The 18,948-nt window shown below is 38.7% G+C and overlaps 1 protein-coding gene across 3 annotated transcripts in view; it reads right to left on the minus strand.

Annotated features, from left to right (window-relative positions):
* Positions 1-738: 738 nt before the first annotated feature.
* The window catches only part of frem1b (Fras1 related extracellular matrix 1b), a 36,390-nt gene continuing 18,180 nt past the window's right edge, over positions 739-18,948 (minus strand). Inside the window, exons 18-37 of one of the 3 annotated variants that reach the window (XM_065245164.2) lie at positions 16,923-17,117; positions 15,763-15,948; positions 15,468-15,664; positions 15,164-15,389; positions 14,633-14,777; positions 13,174-13,315; positions 12,884-13,079; positions 11,626-11,890; positions 8,192-8,606; positions 5,692-5,893; positions 5,466-5,610; positions 5,161-5,290; positions 5,015-5,087; positions 4,779-4,928; positions 3,437-3,708; positions 3,302-3,349; positions 2,877-3,056; positions 1,833-1,948; positions 1,656-1,741; positions 739-1,583 (exon numbers count right to left, since the gene is read on the minus strand). In XM_065245164.2, the coding sequence (XP_065101236.1) occupies positions 1,369-1,583; positions 1,656-1,741; positions 1,833-1,948; positions 2,877-3,056; positions 3,302-3,349; positions 3,437-3,708; positions 4,779-4,928; positions 5,015-5,087; positions 5,161-5,290; positions 5,466-5,610; positions 5,692-5,893; positions 8,192-8,606; positions 11,626-11,890; positions 12,884-13,079; positions 13,174-13,315; positions 14,633-14,777; positions 15,164-15,389; positions 15,468-15,664; positions 15,763-15,948; positions 16,923-17,117 (3,584 nt within the window). In that variant the 3' untranslated portion in view covers positions 739-1,368. Of the gene's footprint in view, positions 1,584-1,655; positions 1,742-1,832; positions 1,949-2,876; positions 3,057-3,301; positions 3,350-3,436; positions 3,709-4,778; positions 4,929-5,014; positions 5,088-5,160; positions 5,291-5,465; positions 5,611-5,687; positions 5,894-8,191; positions 8,607-11,625; positions 11,891-12,883; positions 13,080-13,173; positions 13,316-14,632; positions 14,778-15,163; positions 15,390-15,467; positions 15,665-15,762; positions 15,949-16,922; positions 17,118-18,948 lie in introns of those variants that run through there. The other 2 variants (XM_065245168.2, XM_065245173.2) reach the window with 2 other exon arrangements.

Genomic DNA, 18,948 nt, shown 5'->3' on the forward strand with positions numbered 1-18,948 from the left:
TATTATAAAAGTTTATAAAACATTCATCCTTCTGACTAATAACACTACCATTTTGTCTACTTTTTCTTTATAGACAGATGACAAAAATGTGCATAATTAAAAAGGGAGTTTGTTTTAATGATTTGTTTTGCCATAAATAAAAATAAAAACACAGAATACACTTTTAATTAATTAAATTAAATAGTTTGTTTTTCTTAAAAACATATTTTTAGAACAATCTTACTATTATTTTGTAAAAAAAAATGTCTAAAATGTTTGGACAGATCTTGCTGCTTTTACACTATTTTAACCAGCAGGTGTCGCCAGCGTGTATGGTGTTTCGAAAAACTGAATCAATTTGCGAAGCAATTGGTTCAATTGATTCAAAGCTTCGAAAAGCTTCGTTTCTACAATCACTACTCCTCAGCACTAAATGGCAGGATAGTGCAGGTAAAGGGGCGGTATTATCCCAAATTATGCCAAATTTTAATAACCCATTCTTCACATGCTTGCAGAGAATGGTTTACCAAAACGAAGTAACTGGGTTGATCTTTTACACATTTTCTAGTCTTATAAAAGCACTGGGGACCCCAAAATTTATATTTTCATTATATGTCCCCTTTAAAATAAACATGAGATTTTGTTCGTTTTTGTCTTTTATGTATTTAGTTACGTAAACAAACGTGTATGGTGTTTAAGATAAAACTGTGGTAAATCTGTGTGTGCGTAGACATTACACAAATGAACAACTCCTTACAGATCGTTTTTATTCATATAAATTTGATGACATATTATAACACAACAGAAAGGATCTCTTACAAAAAAAAAAAAGGTGTAAGTACAGTGATTCGTACCACAAATTTAACATGATCTTAAAACCATGATATTTGTAGTAGTAAAACTATGGTAATACAAAAAGTAATAAATACACCAAAAACATGGTTATTTCATCTTACTATAAAAAAAACATGTTTAATTTTTATAAATGATGTCACTGAAATTTTTTTAATGTATTTTTCATCAATAAAATACCATTATAAATTAAACATGGGCTCCGGAGGCAAAAAAAGTGGGTGGGTCTTCCCACAGAAAAATTATAAATAAAAAACTTATCATAGTAATACGAAGCTTTTTTTACCTCTCCATGTTGCGGTTGTAGTGAAAACACGGAATGAAGTTTAATTCATATGAACCTCGAATGAGCGAAGTTAAATAGATTTGAGAAAGCAGCTGTGTGAAAGTCAAGGCTGTAGATAAAACGCGGAATGGAGTTTTATTTAATAGGGCATTCCTCAGGTGGAATGGGGTCTAATATGGTCTTAAAAACCTGGTGGGTCTTGTCTCACCCACATACTACGTACTTCCGACGCCCATGAAATTAAATATGTTTTAACTGATTTGTGCAGGTGCTGAACAAACATATCTGTGTTCTGATCCATCAATACAGCTTTTAGGAATCCATATCTTCTGACTTTGGGCCAAAACACAAGTGGCGGTCGAGCTGTCAGGATCTTGATGGTTGGTCACCGTTTCCTTCTTGAGTTTTGAAAACGTCAGCGGTTTACTATCAGTCCAAGTCCAATTCTCTGCACTACCTCTGAGTCCTGCATAGTATAGCAATATAGTTGTTCAGCGCTCTTTATTAGCGTCATTTTTGTGCACTACTGTACACTTACCAATCCAAAATGCTTGCTTTCCAGCGAATTTCCAAATCCACTTCAAATCGATCTTCGAATGCACGCTTGTCAAGTTGCTTTCAAGCCTAATTTGGGAATAGAAAAGATGTCTGTTGTGTGTACAGTAAATATGCATGCGTGTATATTTATTATCTGCAACAAAAAGGTGTTACGTACAACGTGCAAGCGTGTTGTGCACTGCTCCAGCTTGCGGTACCAGGGCCCAAAATATAACAGTTTCTCCGGTGGTGAGTCCAACCATTTGGACAACCAATACTTACAGACTTCTGCGACTTTGAAAGATAAACAATATGACATGAGAGCCCATTACAAAATATTATAATATGTAAAGGTGCAGCGTGTAACATTTATTCTAGTGCCCGCCCCTTATGCTTCCATTGTCAATGCATTATTTTTGTTAATTTGTTATCACTGTCTTGTCCAGGATAAATTTGCGGTCTTATTAATCAAACCAGCATACAAAGCAGCACAATACACCGAAATATGCAAAAAATATTACGTATTCATACAGTAATGGTTTGCAATACTTGAATGTTTTTAACTCATTCCCGTCCAGCCATTTTTTTAAAAGTTACCCGCTAGCATTTTTTGTGATTTTCACAAAAGTTTCACAAAATGCCTTCAAGTAAATTTTCTTCGAAAAATATATACAAATATATCAAATGAAAGAACAGACCCTCGGCTTTTAAACTAACAATAAACAAACAAACAAAACAGGGGAAAAACGTTTTATCTCATCTATATTTTTTTCTCTGCTCATAAACTCATAATTATTTTTTTTAGCAAAAAGCTGACATAATTTCATTTTTGTAAAGGAATTTTGTTAGAGATCAGATTTAGAATGATTATCAAAACAAACACAGAGTTTAAAATTAGTAAATAAGGCTTCAGTTTTTTCATAAATTGGGTAAGTGGATAATAAAGTGGATATGCCATCTATTGGATAATTGCGGTATTGCAGATTAACACTTTTTATGCAAATGTTTTCTCTTAATTGACTTGTCAATGGCAGGGAAAGGGTTAAGTTTTCAGCACATGCAGGTAACAGAGAGACTGGCACACGAATGTGTGCATCCACATGGTCAAACGTCTGTTGGTGATATAATTTAAACCCAGAGGTATACCGTATTAAATATTGCAACATCAAGCAAGTTATCGCATTTTCCTTCAATACCGTGCTGCCCTACCAGTCCAGCTTACCTTGTGTTGTCGCACTCCTGAATTCATTACGAATGGGGGCGAGTCCCTCTGTGGGGTCTCTAGCGATTCAGGGTCAGCAGAATATCCGGGCCAGGTCCAGATCGGAGTGATCTCCAGTTCGGAATGGACACGAGGCACTGGGACAGTTTCCTCTCGTCTCACTGGGAAAAGTCCATGGAACTATAGGAAAAGGTTAATATATGCGAGTGCGACAATTTTAGTCATTTTTAATGATTTACTGTTTTCTACACAAAACCTACTGAATAATGTAAAGAACAATCTGTGAACATATAATCTTGATATCTTTAATATTGACTTAGTAAGATCGCGTCAAAGATCATGTCTCATAATCTCATCATTAGCATGGATTTCACAGACAGTGTCACATATGAATTTTGACTTTATTGTTGATGCAGAAAACTTACTGTCCAAACTCTTTCTTGATTTCTGTTGTCAACTTCTGGCAGATGCACCTAAAATCACATTCAAACTACAATAAACACAGGATTTCATTGACCCACTAGATGACTAAAGTAAATATGTCAGGTGGCCTGGCTCACTCTGTGTCTGTTTCTACCCAGAATCCTCAGCTGTCTCTGGCTTTGACTATGAAAGGCCTGATCCTGATATTCTCCCTCTCTGTAATGGCTGAACTGTGTACGATACGGGACGTCTCCTCGTTGTGGAAAGTTATCCGAGAAGATCCTGGTCCTTGGGTCTGGGGTGTATTCCTCAACCAGCCCTGGTTCAGGCTCTTGGACGTCTGGTGGGCTTTGAAAAGGATGTTTCGTCTCATCTTCTTCAACAATAAGATCATCAGGACTACACCTGCCTGGAGAAAATATTCTCACATTATACATACAGTATCAGATATGGAGGACTACAAGGTAGAGGTCTTCACGGGTCCACTTAGATCCGAAAACACGGTAATTGACTAATAAATTGTGTCTATTATGACTATTAATTGCCTGTTTTAGGGCTTTGACGGTTATGGCGATTACTTGTATGTTTTTTTTTTACATTTAATTCTCATAATTTTTTTTGTTTGTTCATGAAATAATTTTCACACATTGTTGTGATTATTTTAATTAAATATTAATACACATGACACATATTTAAAAGCAATTATTTAATGAAAATTCTTAAAAAGAAATAAACAAAATAAAGTGTCTGAAAACTAACTAAAAATAAAAAATTGTATATCCTTTACTTCCCTACATTTGGAATTGCTGTTTTGGAAATGTATGTTTACCTGGCAGTTCATACTGCTTATAAAAGTTCTGCAGCATTTCTTTAAATGCTGTTTACGGGTGCTGCAGCTCCCCCTTGTGTTTTTTAGAGAGATGTGCAATCATTGCGGTGATCTGAAATCATTATATGCGATGAGACGGTTATTTAATCATTGTGACAGCCCTAGTCATGTTCGCCTCGGATATCATAATAGCGGCATCGGGTAATTTAAAATAAATGTTTTTTTTTGCCGAACGGACCCGAGAAGACCCAAACTCTCTCGCGTGTGTGCATCGAGTCCTTTTCCATCCCCCCTGTTTGCCAAGAGTGCTTGCGACATTGTATGGCTGGCATTAGGTACATTTTTGCTAAGCCAGGCCTGTCAATCAATTTTGAATGCACATTTTAGCGGTTACCTTGGTGTCGTCGTCAGATAACAAATGAAAATAAATGGAGCAGTGGGTTTGGGTCGGACTCGGGTCTCATTTTCTCTGGTTTGTCTTTGGTCTTTCTTTAAAAAAATAAAAATAAAAATATATATATATATATATATATATATATATATATATGCACGTCGGGTTTGGGTAAAAAGTGATTTGGGTGATTTTGGGTCGGGTACATTTCTTTGGACCCAAGAAGTTCTCTACTACAAGGTAAAGGTCGGATTTTTACCATTTCTAGGATCCACAATCTCAACCGTGGCCTTGTTCCTCTGTCCCAAAACTGCATTTTTTGGAGTTTTCAAAACCACCTCAAACTTCTCGTGGTTCTCCTCTAAACCGTCATCTTTCAGATGAACGTTCCATATTTTGACGTTCACACCTAATGGACAGTGTACATGTAAGATATTAATAATCGAAGGAGGAGATTTAAATAAAGTAAAATGGAAAAAAGCAGGAGATAACTACCTGGATCAAACTGTACAAGACTGGCAGAACTGTGGGTGAAATCTTTCCCAGCTTTGGCAGTGCCCTCTTCCACCTGTAGGTGACAATTGTGCAATAAACACTGCGCAACACTGGCATCGATACAATTGTAAAACGGTAAAGCACACCTGTATGCTGACATACGCTGGATCTATGCTGTTCCCACTGCGTACCACCTGCACACCTAGCGTTCCTGCGTTTTCACAAACACGATAACAGGAAGCAGACAGCTCCACACGGGACCACCTGAATTCCAACCTGTGTTAGCAGTTAAAAAAGCCCAAATCACATTTGAAATTTAAACTCAAGCTAATTGCAGGTGCTTTTATCAAAAGTGACTTACGGTGCATTCAAGCTATATTGCAGCTTGAATGCTATAAGTTATTTAGGATAAAGTGTAATGTAAAACATTAAAACAAACAAGTCAACATACACTTCAGGAAGCATAGTGTTTCCTGCAGGGTCTGTGACTTGAAACTCAAAGCTGTCTGCTGTCACTTCTATATCTACAGGTATGACATAGCGCACTGCCTTCTGGTTCACATCCTTCTGGGTGAAGCGTCCTTTAATGTAGGCACCTATAAAACAATATTTATACACTAACATTAATCTGCAAACACTCAGTTTATATAACACTAATGATCCACACATGCACCTGCCTGTGAGGGCATTCTCGAAGTATCCGAAATGCGGAGGTCTTATTATTGTGAACTCAAGCGCGTCGTCTGGGCTGTCTGGATCGGTGGCTTGCAGTTCCTTAGAGGTGACGTAAATGCACTGTTTGCCATCTTGAATACTCTCAACAGTACTTGGAACCCCCCTGTTTACAATATTGGGAGGCGTCTTGTCCAGTATCTCTATCTGTGAGGATGGAAATGAGGCAATAGATCAGAATTTACACTGCAATCACGTTACATTACCACTAGAGGGAAGCATTACATTGTCACAAACAGGGAAAATGTTCATTTAATAACCATTGCTGGTGTGCCCACATATCACATTTTTTGTTGTTTGCACCATAATACTTAATTCTGTGTAACTGGAACATGTTGTACACAAATGTGGACAATTACACTGCTTCATGTTCAAAGAAAAATATTTGGTTATTTTATTTATTGGTTCTTCCTAACCCCAAATAGCTGGAAGAAATTAGAAAAAAACGCAATCCAGAGCTCAGGTCTTAGGAGCAATTTGGGGTCAAATTGATAAGCTATGCTAATTGGAAAATATGCTATTTGTATTTTTAAACCTTTTAACTTGAAGTTACTTTTAGTCACTTTGGATAAAAGCGTCTGGCAAGAATATAAATGTACATACGGTACACACACAGTGTTCTTGTAAAACTGATCTAATGAGTATTTTTTACTATTAATATGTAAAAAACTGGTAAAACTGTTTTCAAATAAAATAAATGTTATTTATTATACTCCTTTTATTTATTTTTTTACTAAATATACACTAAATTTATGTGCTACAAAAGATAAGTTTTCATAGAAATGACTTTTTTAAATAAACAATATATGTATGTAAAAAATAAAAAATTATGTTTTTTCCTACAATTTTATTTAAAATTTGAAGTTGATAAGCATAGGCTATATTAAACTATTTGGGGTCAATTTGACTGCAAAAATTAAAAGGGTTGCTAAAATTTAAGAAATGTAAGGCGTTAAAACTCAAGAGGATTAAACATTATCTATTTTAATATGGTTGGTTGTTTTTTATTTGCTGAATGAATATTGTAGAATAAATAGTTTTAATAAATAGTTTTCAATGCATTAAACACAATATAATAAACATTTCATAATTACATTTATTTTTGGTTTATTAACAGTAAAATTATATTTTAGACTGAAAAAAAAAAAAAAAGATTTGTAACAAATGAATTTGTGCATGTTTACAATGTAATATATATATATATATATATATATATATGTTACATTATAAACATGCACAAATTCATTTGTTACAAATCTTTTTTATATATATTTTAAATATATATTAGAGCTGGGCATTGATTAATATAGATTAATCTCATACAAAATAAAAGTAATTTTTGGCAAAATATATGAGTTTGCGCTGTGTTTAAATTTTATGTATATTTAAACACACACATACATATATATATATATATATATATATATATATATATACACATTTAAGAAATGTTTTATTTATATATCATTTTTTATTTATACATAATATAGAATATATGCAAATATAAATAAATATATACCAGGTAAATGTTTCTTAAATACATACATGAATGTGTGTGTATTTATATATACATAATTATTATACACAGCACAAACTCATATTTTATGCAAAAAATTACTTTTATTTTGTATGAGATTAATCTAGATTAATCTATGCCCAGCTCTAATATAAATAAGTTTAGGCTACTTTTTAAAAACAACATAAAATCAAATAAAACTAAATAAACTCCAACATGTACAATTGTTGTTTTTATAGGTAAAGAAGTTGATAATATATCATTTATAACGCACCGGGTCATAGGGTTCGCTTTGCATTCTTGGCTTAAGAAACAACGCGCGACTACAACCACCGCTGTGCGCGCTCCCGAAGGTCACGAGAAACAAGTTGTCGTCGTCGTTTGGATTCACCTGTGCTGGCGGGAGCGGTGTCAGCCAGCGCGTTTCCGCCTCGCTGACCGCTTAACGGAATATTAAATGTCGGTGCAGGCCTCGAGAGAACGACGTCGTGACGCAGTGGTGTGTATGCTTGCCGTTTAACGTTATATTATGTTAATAAGGTTAACGCTAAAAAACTACCATTACTACAGTAACTTCAGTCATACCGTATTACAATAATGAAACAATTGGAGCTTGGCATTACCCTTATGAAGTATACTTTGTTTCCTATAGTAAACTGTGGTAAATTGTACTGTGGACTAGTACTATAAAGTTAGTATGCTGTAGTGTAATACATTATACACTCTTTGGTGTGAACGATAAACTAGTAAATTCTGTAGTATGTTTGAATTTTTACTTTGGGAAAGTATAGACATCTCACTACAGTTTACTATAGTAAATACTAAAGTATAATACAGTACTTTCTATGTAAGAATTAACTTTCTTTGGGTAAAGACTTTAAGTCATTGGTTGTAGTTGAATGTTCTTAATTGGAGATATCACAGCCTACCTGTATAGTGAACACAGCAGTCTCAGTCTTCAGCTGTCCATACTCCAAATAACCCGTGTTAGTACCATCAGTGGGTTGAAAGGTGAACCTGTCAATCTTAGCTCGCCCGTTTAGATGGTGGTAAGTTATATCCATGCTATTGATGTCCACTTGTGTAAATCGGGGCTTAGTAAGGGGAATTCCCTTCAAGAGTAACTTCCCATACTGCGGGCCTTGAATAACGACGTAGGTGAGGTTGTCCAGAGCTGTGTCCGGATCGGTCAGTTTTAAGTGTTCAGTGGAAATGATCTTGACGGTGCCTTCGGTGAGCTGAAGGCCTTTGTTTATGTTCAGGGTGGGTGGGATACGGTCACTGTGCTTCACGGTAAAATAAATGCTGCCAGTTCTGGAGGTCACACCGTTGGTAATGGCAAAGCTGTATGAGAAAACAAAAGCATGATAGTTATAGACATACAATCTTTATCCAACATGGTTGACGTGTTGGAGCAGAAAAGATGACAGGGAGGGGTGCAAGCCAAGCTGAGTCCCCCATTCCACCCTCTGCCAAGCCAATCTGCCTCCCAACACATATTGCCCCGCAGCTGATAATTGCCAGCCATGGTAAACAACGCGACTGCCACCTCACACTGGCAACCAACACGCAGGTCCACTCTCGCAGCCAGACTGGTCCAACATCTGGCATTGCCATTGTCCCATATTTGCTTGGAAAAAATGTGCCCGGGGATCCCTGTATCTGGACTACATGTCTTAGAGGCATATAACCGATGCCAGGCCGCGTTATTACTTTCTTAATAATGGCCATTTATCATCAGCTGTCATAGCAGAGCAATGGGAGACACAAGGCTCCCTGTTTCTTTTGAACTTGGATAGGTGTTTTGCTCAGGTGTCTTCCTTGATGAGGGAGCAACCAGTTTTGACACGAATTGACACGACACCAACATATGTGCAATGTGTCCGCTTGGTCGATCCGTAAGAAATCATGACCAACCGCTTCTTTAATATTACCAGGGATTTTGTTGGCCCCATGTGAATAACAATGTAGTGTCCGTGCGCCGCTGTTGGCCTCCATACTGCCCCATGCTGTGCTGAATGAACACATTGGCACAGAGTGCTCTGTACTTTCTCTCTGAAAAGCCGCCTGCCTCTTGTCAGGCTTGGCTCAGGAAGGTTTGTTTGCTCCCAGATGACCCAATGATGAAAGCAAGCCAGAGTTTTGGGTGACAAACCCAGTTATAGATTCACACGAGACAGTGCAGGTCAACTGTACACCCTGACTAAAGCCACCTTGCTGCCAAATTGGCTGGAAAAGCACGCAGACGGTTTTGTTTTAAAATGACTAGACCTGATGGTGCAAAGCATTTGAAGTAAAGAAGTTTAATATGGTTTAAAATCTGTGCTGCCATCATATCGCTTTAATTAAATTAAAATAAATGTTTTTTTTTTATTTTCTGTATTTGAACGCGCTTTACAGAACTTTAAAATGATTTTAAAACTTTAAAATGATTACTTTTCTTAAAGGAATAGTCTACCCTTTTGCCATATTAAACTATGTTATTACCTCAACCTAGACGAATTAATACATACCTATCTTTTTTCAATGCGTGCACTGTACAGCGCGTTGTGAATGTGTTAGCATTTAGCCTAGCCCCATTCATTCCTATGGTACCAAAAATGGTTTTATTTTGTGGCACCATACTTACTGGTATAACTCCTCATGTAACAGTCTTTAAATAGGAAAAACATGGAAGTGTTTGGTGGATTCCCTGTTTGGTACCATAGGAATGAATGGCCCACCCAGGGAACTACACTTACCTTTTCCACTGGTGGCACTTGCGCTACCAACTTTTTCAGTTACTGGCGCAAAATATGATTTGGTCGCACATATTTTTTTCAAGTTATATTAAGGCGCTCTGGATAATAATGAACAATAATGAAACTGTAGGCCTATTGCATACAGATATGCTTTTTATTTTACTTGCCATCTTTTAAACCACATGCCGCCTTGTTTTCTTAAACGTTGCAGTGTTTCCCACAGATCTGAAATTTACTTGGTGGTGGTAGCCGGTGAAAAGGGCAATTATTACCCACTGACAAATAATGGTCTACTATACATGTGATGTAGAACTAATAATGTGTGACACAACACAATACTTTGATTCATTGAAAATTAATATTAATTTCACATTATATTTCATCAATCTAACCACCTCAAACTTTCTTTGCCATTAACAAAGCTGACACTGTTTGTCAAAGCACCACGAAAAGACTTACTGTTTTTGCACTGATATATGAAGCAATTAGACCCCTTTTATCAAACTCAATATAATACAATACTATGTATAGTATATTAATAGACAGTGCAGGTCTATAGATTATAAATGTGACTGACTGATGTTATAATGGTTATAATTTCTATTAGAAAGGCACTTTTACTGCTTCTGCTCTATCTTTCTATTTCTCTCTTGCCGATTTAAAAAGCTTAATCCACTCATTATTTCAGATTTAAAAGTCTACTTGCTGTCCCGGTGACAGACTTTACATTGCTTTGCTCGTTCAGTGCAATTGGCTTGACATTAGCATTGCTTTTTGCTACAACATGTCCAAACTTAATATGGATATGGTTTTAGAAAAGATATGGTTTATTAATAATAAGATTATTAAAAAAATGTGAGAAAGAAAATGCAGCGCGTGGTCGTAACAAGAACCATCGCCATAGAAACCGGAGGCACGCTGAAACTGCACTCGAGCTTTAGCGCGGCAGCGCTCATGGACGTTTTCCGATCGACTCGGGTTATAAACACAACATTAATCAGACTTGGGACCCAAAGTAATTAAACTAGGACCTAACCGGACCCGACAGACCATTTAAAATAAACACCCGGAACCATACGAGTCCCGCGTCCTCAGTGAAGAAAGACCTCTGCTCAAGTTCAGAAACAAGGAAGACACTGCGCTTGCGTCGCGTCCCACCCAATTCATTGAGAAACAGCTGAGCACGCAAACGCACACTGATAGGGAGAGACACGACGTGCTTTCACGCAAAATGAAGCCAACGTGTTGATGGCTCAGAGCACGTTATAAAACGTATTCTTAAGATCCACATTTCTGTTTTAATAAATGCTCATAGTAAATCATAGCATATTGTCTAAAACATAAGGTAGCACATTTGCGACCCATTAAAAATTAGGGTCGCAACGGCAGTTCAAAAGGTCGCATATGCGACCATTTTGGTCGCAGTGTAGCTCCCTGCCACCAGTAAGGGGCGTGTCTACTAAACAACATCGTTGTCTGGGTTGCGTATGTGTGCGGTGGGTCTATCAAAAGAAGGTCCAGATTCTATTGTGGTAGAGGCGTGTTTGTTTAGCAAATTTCAACATTGGCTTTCAGATATCATGCACCCCGCCTTTAACAAACATACAATGAAAATCACTGACCTGAAAGAATCACGGTCAGCAAAGCGGCTGTTGTCATGAGTGTAGCACACCCGGTTGGCAGCCACATCCATTTGGGTGAAGGTGAACACGGGAACCCCCGGAGATTGGACCATGTGCAGGTGTCCATGTTCAGGCGGAGTAGACACAGTATATATGAGCTCATCTGATGGACTTCCACTGTCTGTGGCCATCAGGATGTCAGTGGTCAGGATAACTCTCTCACCCTCCATCAACGTCACAGGTTTGGTGATGAGAGCAATGTCGCCTGTGTGCAGCAAATAAGCAAAATGGGTTACATACTGGAATAAATGTTTATTTTTCATCTGAGTATAAAAAATTAGGTTCGTATGTGCACATAAGCTTGTCCATGGTGACTTGGTTGCGGCATAAGGACATTAATGGGATCTAGGACTACAGATGTTTGGCCTCAGCTGTGTTAATAATTCATGCTGGGCGTTTAAAGGTGTCCCACCTTGTGTGCCAAAACATTCACATCTCTCTTCCTACAAGATAAGTCAGAACAGAGCCAAGAGGACAATGGCTGCCATCCTTCCATGTTCACCCAACTGGCAAAGTCATTTTGGCCATAGGGAGTGCCAGTGCTTTTAATTATGCATGTACAGATTTAAGATGTCAACAAAGTTGTTTTCCTTGGACTGGAATCGAGAGATAAACAAATACAGCTATACTATCGCTCGGTCAGTGGCGGATTAAGGTAAGGGCGACATGGGCAGCCACCCAAGGTGGCATTTAGAGGGGGGCCATGTTGTGCCTTTTTTTAAAAAACGAAATGCGTGGCCAGGATTTTTACTGCAGTTAACCAGTCAAACAGTTAACCAGTTTGTGACTGGAAGCATGCCCTGCTGACCGGATGCTGCACAGATCGATCAGCGTATAACAAGAGCCAAGTCGAGAACAATCCGTGCGATGCTTCTAATGCAATAGTAGGGGTGGAGCGCAAGTGACCCGATACATTGTGCATAATAATTTAAATTGGCAATGCCGAAAACACACAAAATGCTAAACTTTTGTTACAATATAGCACTGGCCCATTAAAGTACGCACATTAAGAATCAATTTCCGAATTTATATTTTTAAAGATTGATTAAAATCCATATTTTTTACCCAGAGCAAACATATGAATAAAGGGCGGGGTGTGATTGGGTCATGACCAATGCCGAACTTCAACCCAGGTCCCTGTGATTAAACAGTTTATAACCTATGAGCCGCCCACTAGCCCACAGCCAACTAAACTTACCTTTTTGAACAGTGCGAACAGAGATGAAGAAACTCTGTGAAGGTGTTTGGTTTTCCCCATCACTGAGAACAAAATGAAACCTGTCGTGTCCTTTGAAGCCGCTAAATGTAGTGTGAGTGTACCAGAGGCGATTCATCTCCACATCTTCTTGGGTGAAATTCTGACCTGGACTCAGATCAATCCATCCTGCTTCTGTCTGCAAGAGATCCCCCCCCAAAAACATGCACCATTACATGCACAAAACTGGCTCGTTCAAATAATAACATCAAAGACTATTCATCCCCACTAACCATGAGTTGGAGAAGGCCAAATCTGGGACCTGCATTGAGGATGAAGAAGATTTGGTTGCTGGGAGTGTCGTGGTCCTCTGCCTCTAGCGTTACACTGGAGATGACTCTTTTCGCCAAAGCTTGAACATCAACACCTGCATTTCTGAGCATAAAGAATAAGATCATTTGGACACCAAGCCATTATGATACAATAAATCCTGAATCCCAAACGGCCACATCCAATATTAACCCTTGTGCCTTGTTCCAATTCACTACCCTTTCGTGTTGTTAGCGGCCAAAAATGCCATATAACTCAATGTACAATCCAGAATTTAAGCTCTGTTTTTTTGCACAGGCCTACTAAAGGGTTAATGGTGCCACATGGTGATCAACAGTAAAAGTGACAAATTTTACCTCTTTGCAAAAGGTAAAACCACAAAGAATCAAAAATGCATGGTAATAAGGTGTCATGGCTCTGCAATCAAAAAATGTTGTTATAATGGAAGTCAATGGGGAAAAAATGGCCACAAACAATAAAGAGGGAGAAACAAATTAAATCTGATGCTGCACAAAAACAAAAAATGCATCAAAGCCAATGTTTTTACCAATCTTTGACATGCCCAAGACTGTAGAAAAGGTAAAAGAAAATCCAGTCCACATTCACTTTTAATATTGAAAATCAGTCATTTTGTGTGTTTTTTCCCCCCAAATCAGTGACACCACTTATAAACTTGGCAACGAAAGAGTTAAAATCATGGAATTTTTTTCAAACATTTGGTCGTTTTGATCAGTACTGAGGTTGATTAACAGATTTATGCAAAAAAAATTGGGAAAAAAAATTCATCCGATAAATTTTTACAGCAGTTTAATTTAGTGGCCATTTTTGGCCGCTAACAACACGTAAGGGTAGTAAATTTGCCCACGGTATATTGTTAAGTTTATGAAAAATTTCAAAGCATTTTCTTAAAATATGTGTAAATATAAGATTTGTAACCAAAAATCATTCCATTTGTTGAAACACAGAGAAAGTTGTGGCCAAATTAAGACTAAAAAAATAACAAAAATGGCCCCAACAACACATAAGGGTTAAGAAATTTAAGCAAGACCGGCCTGTCATCATAATCCATGAGGAAACCTCAACAAGGAGACAGGCTCCCGCCAAAAACACACATTACTTCTGGTGTTGTGGAGCTTACATGTACACCCAATGGAGGGAGTGAATACAAATCCTGCTGATCTTGGAGGAAAAGGCTGGAATAAAAATAAGCTATTTACTCAAGGATGTAACTTAATTCCCAGTTACTCAGTCAGAGACAGACAGATTCCCCAGCCACATGTGCGGCACACGTTGTGTTGACCCCCCTTCCCCAAAACTCATCCAAGATCAACCTTCCCTTCTGTTTTTGTCCAGTCTACTACCACTAAACTCCCCGCTTTCATTCGCCTTCCTGGCTCTGAATTTGTCCCAGGGCGTCCTTACTTTAGTAGCCGTGGCTTTTCATCATTGACTGGTATGATGCGAACGCACGCAGTCCCCTGGACTGTGTGCCCACCATCTGTCAGCTGTATGGTGAAAGAGTCCTTGAGGGTTTCTGTGTCATCGTGCATATACATGATCTTCATTCCTGTGGATCAACACAAGAAAGATTTGAAGACAGATTAAGTGATTCGATGGTGATTAAGTGATTCGATGGCCTTTGACTCCTCTAGCTTTCACTAGTCTAGTATCCCTTTGTCAATGACCTAGTCACCTACGTTTCAAAGGCTCTTTATCACGCGCTAACAAGCAAAGCTCTGCAGTCACCAAGTACCACGTGCAGAGTGCCTGTGCACAGGGAGCAGTCGGAGCGACTTTGCAGATGAAGGAAAAGCACCACAGGCAATCTGTGACCTTTGTCTCTAGCAACATCTGTTCTGCAAGCCTGGATACCCACAGTGCTAACAAACCATCGCCCTCTGGAAGGCACAGAAGGTAGACTGGGCCACAAAAGGTGGTAGTACGGAAACTGACCTTGTTGTAGCTCCAGTACAGAGAAAGATTGAATCGCCAATGTTCGGTGTAGATCCTCGGGGCCAATGCTTTTGTAGCGACTCATCTCAAGCCCGTAAATGCCATTGAGCAGAATTCCATGGGTAGGAGGAACCAGGACGGTCATGGTAAGAGTTTCTCCTGGGATATCAATGTCCACCGCGTTCAGAATATCAGGACTGAGGTCCTTCATCCCTCCTTCCATGACCTATTGAATAAAACGGTTTGTTGATTAGACAATTTTGTCATAATACCAGTCAGCTACTGTGCAACAAGTAAAGCGTACTGAGAAGTTGCCAAGCAGCAGTGATGGGATTTCATCGTTGGTAGGGTTGATGATGATGTAGAAGGGCAATGGTGCAGATCTCTGAATCCCATCACTGACGCTAATGGTGAAGAAATCTGCGGTAGGCTCCACACCCTGGTGCACCGACTGGACATAGTTGATAAACCCTGAGCTGAGGTGCAGCTGGCTGAAAGAAACTTGATTCAAACAACATGACTTAGTGGACTAACTGGTCTTATAGTGAGAACAATTACAGATTTACCAGGAACATTTAAAAAGCCTTATGAAAACTGACCCACTCGGAGTCCAGCGTTGCTTTTCTCAAATCCAGGGGATGGGAGAATGTTCTCCAGGAACCCATATTGTGGTGGGGTCACCAAATGAAACATGAGCTGGTCTGGATGGGTGTCAGGATCAGTGGCCGCCAACACCCCACCACATAAACATGCACTGGAACCTTCGTCTACCACAAACATACCACCTGAAAGAAAAAAACTTATATTTACCTTTCAAGTACACATCCCTATATTTTTCTATTTCGAGGCAGTTCCTCTGCCGCCCAACTAACGTGCCGCTCTCTCTTGGCTGTCTGCCAGCTCGCTGCCACCTGGGTGTTGATAAAGCCATCATGCCATTGCTTACTGGCATCTGCTACCATTTACTGCGCAGATAAATAATAAATGCAGAATGAGGTTGTGTTTGGATAGAGGCTTGAAACAAGGGGAATTAATGACCAGCAGTCTGTAAAAAAAGTGATAAAGCACCCAGAGTGAAGTGCAGGAGCTTTCTTTCCGTAATGCTCTTATGCCAGTCTGTCTTTATTCAATGCAAAATAATTAAATGACTATTTTATTTTGCGAATCTACCCCATTATTATCCTTACTTTTTAGGGATAGGGATTTCCGAATTATGAGATTAGTATTGAATCTGAATGAGAAAAATAGACACAATGCGGGGGTCTATTGTCTTTTCTCTCTTTGTCCATATAATCTCATAGGAATGTGTATCTTTTCTTGTGCTTTAGCACATGTGCGCTGCTCTCCGTCTATAATCCCAACCAGATGTGTGTACATCTACTGTCCTGCATGCACCCACAACAAGCATGCTGGTGGGCTTCATCGGTACCTTCGCTTATTGTTGCGCTCTGGTCACTGTTCTGCATTGATAACGGCAAAGTTTACCGTAAAGCCAGGGGTTTACAGTTAAATCCCTCATTTTGGCCAAAACCTTTTCTTTACCGTTTTTCTAACCGTATGTTCCCTTGAATGTGAAAGATGGCGATTTAGCTAATTCGTTCGCCAAGCTGTGGTCTGTCACCTGCGTGCCGTGCGTAATGACTTGATTTACATGGATTGTCATGAAGATGAATTAATTACGCCTTGGCCAAACGTCTTTGCAATTAGATTGAGATTAGTGAGCGGTTGTTTCTCTAGAGGACTTGTAGTAGATGTTTACCCAGTGTTATAGTTGGAATCTGATTGTTGACGGGCACCACGGTGATGTTCAGATCATAGACCGGAAGTGTGCCATGCAGGGGGACTGGTGGAGGTAAAGCGTCCTCTTGGCAACAGCCATCTGTTATTCCGGCCTCTCCATCGGATACTATGAGCGTGATGGTGTCTGATACAGGATCTGGTCCAATCTCACCCCCTATTGGATCCAGTGAAGCACAGTAAATACTGACAACATTACACAATCATATTTAATTATTTGGCTAGATGAAACAATACGAATATGACTTTCTTTCATCTCCAGAACACAAAAGAAGCTATTTTGAAGAAGATTGGTAACCAAACCTTCTTATTGGCTCCTATTGAAATCCAATGTATGGACACAAAACCACTGAGATATTTCTTAAAATATCTTATTTTGCAAATGAAAGTCATACAGGGTTTCTTTCTTTACACTATTCTAGCATCTATGGCTATATTCGGGGAGGAGCAATTTGGCATCTCTAAATCACCTAAATTGCATGTTTTTGGCCTGTGGAAGGAAACACACGCTGACACGGGAGAACATGCAAACTACACACAGAAAAGGCACCTGACCTGGCCGAACCTTGAACCTTCTTGCTGTGACAATGCTACCCACTGTGCCGCCCCATACAGGTATTAAACATCATGCCTGAAGTGAATATTTATTTATAATAATTTAGGTGAGCTATCCCTTTAATAATCTCAGGCTTGTAAGTCGAAGGTCGTCGGTTTGAGTCTCAAAGCCGTCGGATGGCGACTGTGGTGCACCTTAACCCCAGTGGCTCCCCTGGCACTGCAGTGATAGCTGCCCACTGCTCTGGGTGTGTGCGTGTGTTCACTACTCACTGCGATGGGTTAAATGCATGGGTCAAATTTTGAGTAAGGGTTACCATACTTGACAGAGACATGTCACACTATTGTACATTATTGTTCAGTTGATTAACTCTTTCTCCGCCAGCGTTTAAAAACAACCTTTTTTATGATTTTCACAAAAGTTTAAAGCCTTCCAGAAAATGTTCTTCTTTAAATATATAAGCATACAATATATTAAATGAAGATCAGACCTTCTGCTTTAAAACAAAAACAAAAAAAAAAACAATTTATTCTATAGAAATTTGTTCTCTTTCGATCACCTTTCAAATAAGGGTAGCATTTTTGCGAAGATAATTTGTTAAAGATTAGATACAGAACGATGATCAAAACATACACAGAGTTTTTACTGTTTTTGAATCAGTGAATGCTTTAGTGTTTTATAAGTTGGGTAAGAGTGCCACCTAGTGGATAATAGCGGAAATATGGATTGCGGTAAAAACACGTCATTCGCAGGGAAGCGTTTTCTCTTAATTGACCAGATAACTTGTAAATGATGGGGAAAGGGTTAATTAAAAATACGTTCACTTTACAGTTTGCAATTTATGCAACCTTATGGGGCGTTTTCTTGGACAGGGATTAGACTAGTCCTAGACTAAAATAAATTTAAGCTGTCCAAACTGAAAACATCTTGCAGTGACACATCTTAAAATACATCAGTGCCCTCTGTTTAGCCTCAAAATGCAAACAAGTAAGGCATGTTTGTTAAAACTAGTATTTCCTATTTTAAAGGTGACATAGAATGATTGAACGGGGTATTTATCCTTGTTCTGTGATGTGACATGTAGACAAAAATTGTTTTGTTTGGGTCTGTAATGCCTTAGAAGCTTCCTAAAAACCTCTCTCAGATAGCTCTATTAGGGTGGGGGATTTTAAACAAGTGGTTTTGCACCTATTTGGCTCCCCCTACTGGCTAAACTTGCAATCTCATTACTGATTGGCTGACTTTGCTGCCTCTCAAAAAATGTAGCCAATTATTTTAAAGTGGAGGGGCAGTGAGATGCCTGTGATGTCATAAGCATTAGTTTATCAGATTGGGCCGTTTTCTGGCTGACATTTCTAAAAGATGAATTACTATGAGACTGAGATGTTTAGCATGTTTAGCACTTTTGTATGTTTGTGAATGCGGGTAGACT

This window comes from Paramisgurnus dabryanus, chromosome 24 (genome assembly GCF_030506205.2).
Source record: "Paramisgurnus dabryanus chromosome 24, PD_genome_1.1, whole genome shotgun sequence".
Taxonomy (NCBI): Eukaryota; Metazoa; Chordata; class Actinopteri; order Cypriniformes; family Cobitidae; genus Paramisgurnus; species Paramisgurnus dabryanus.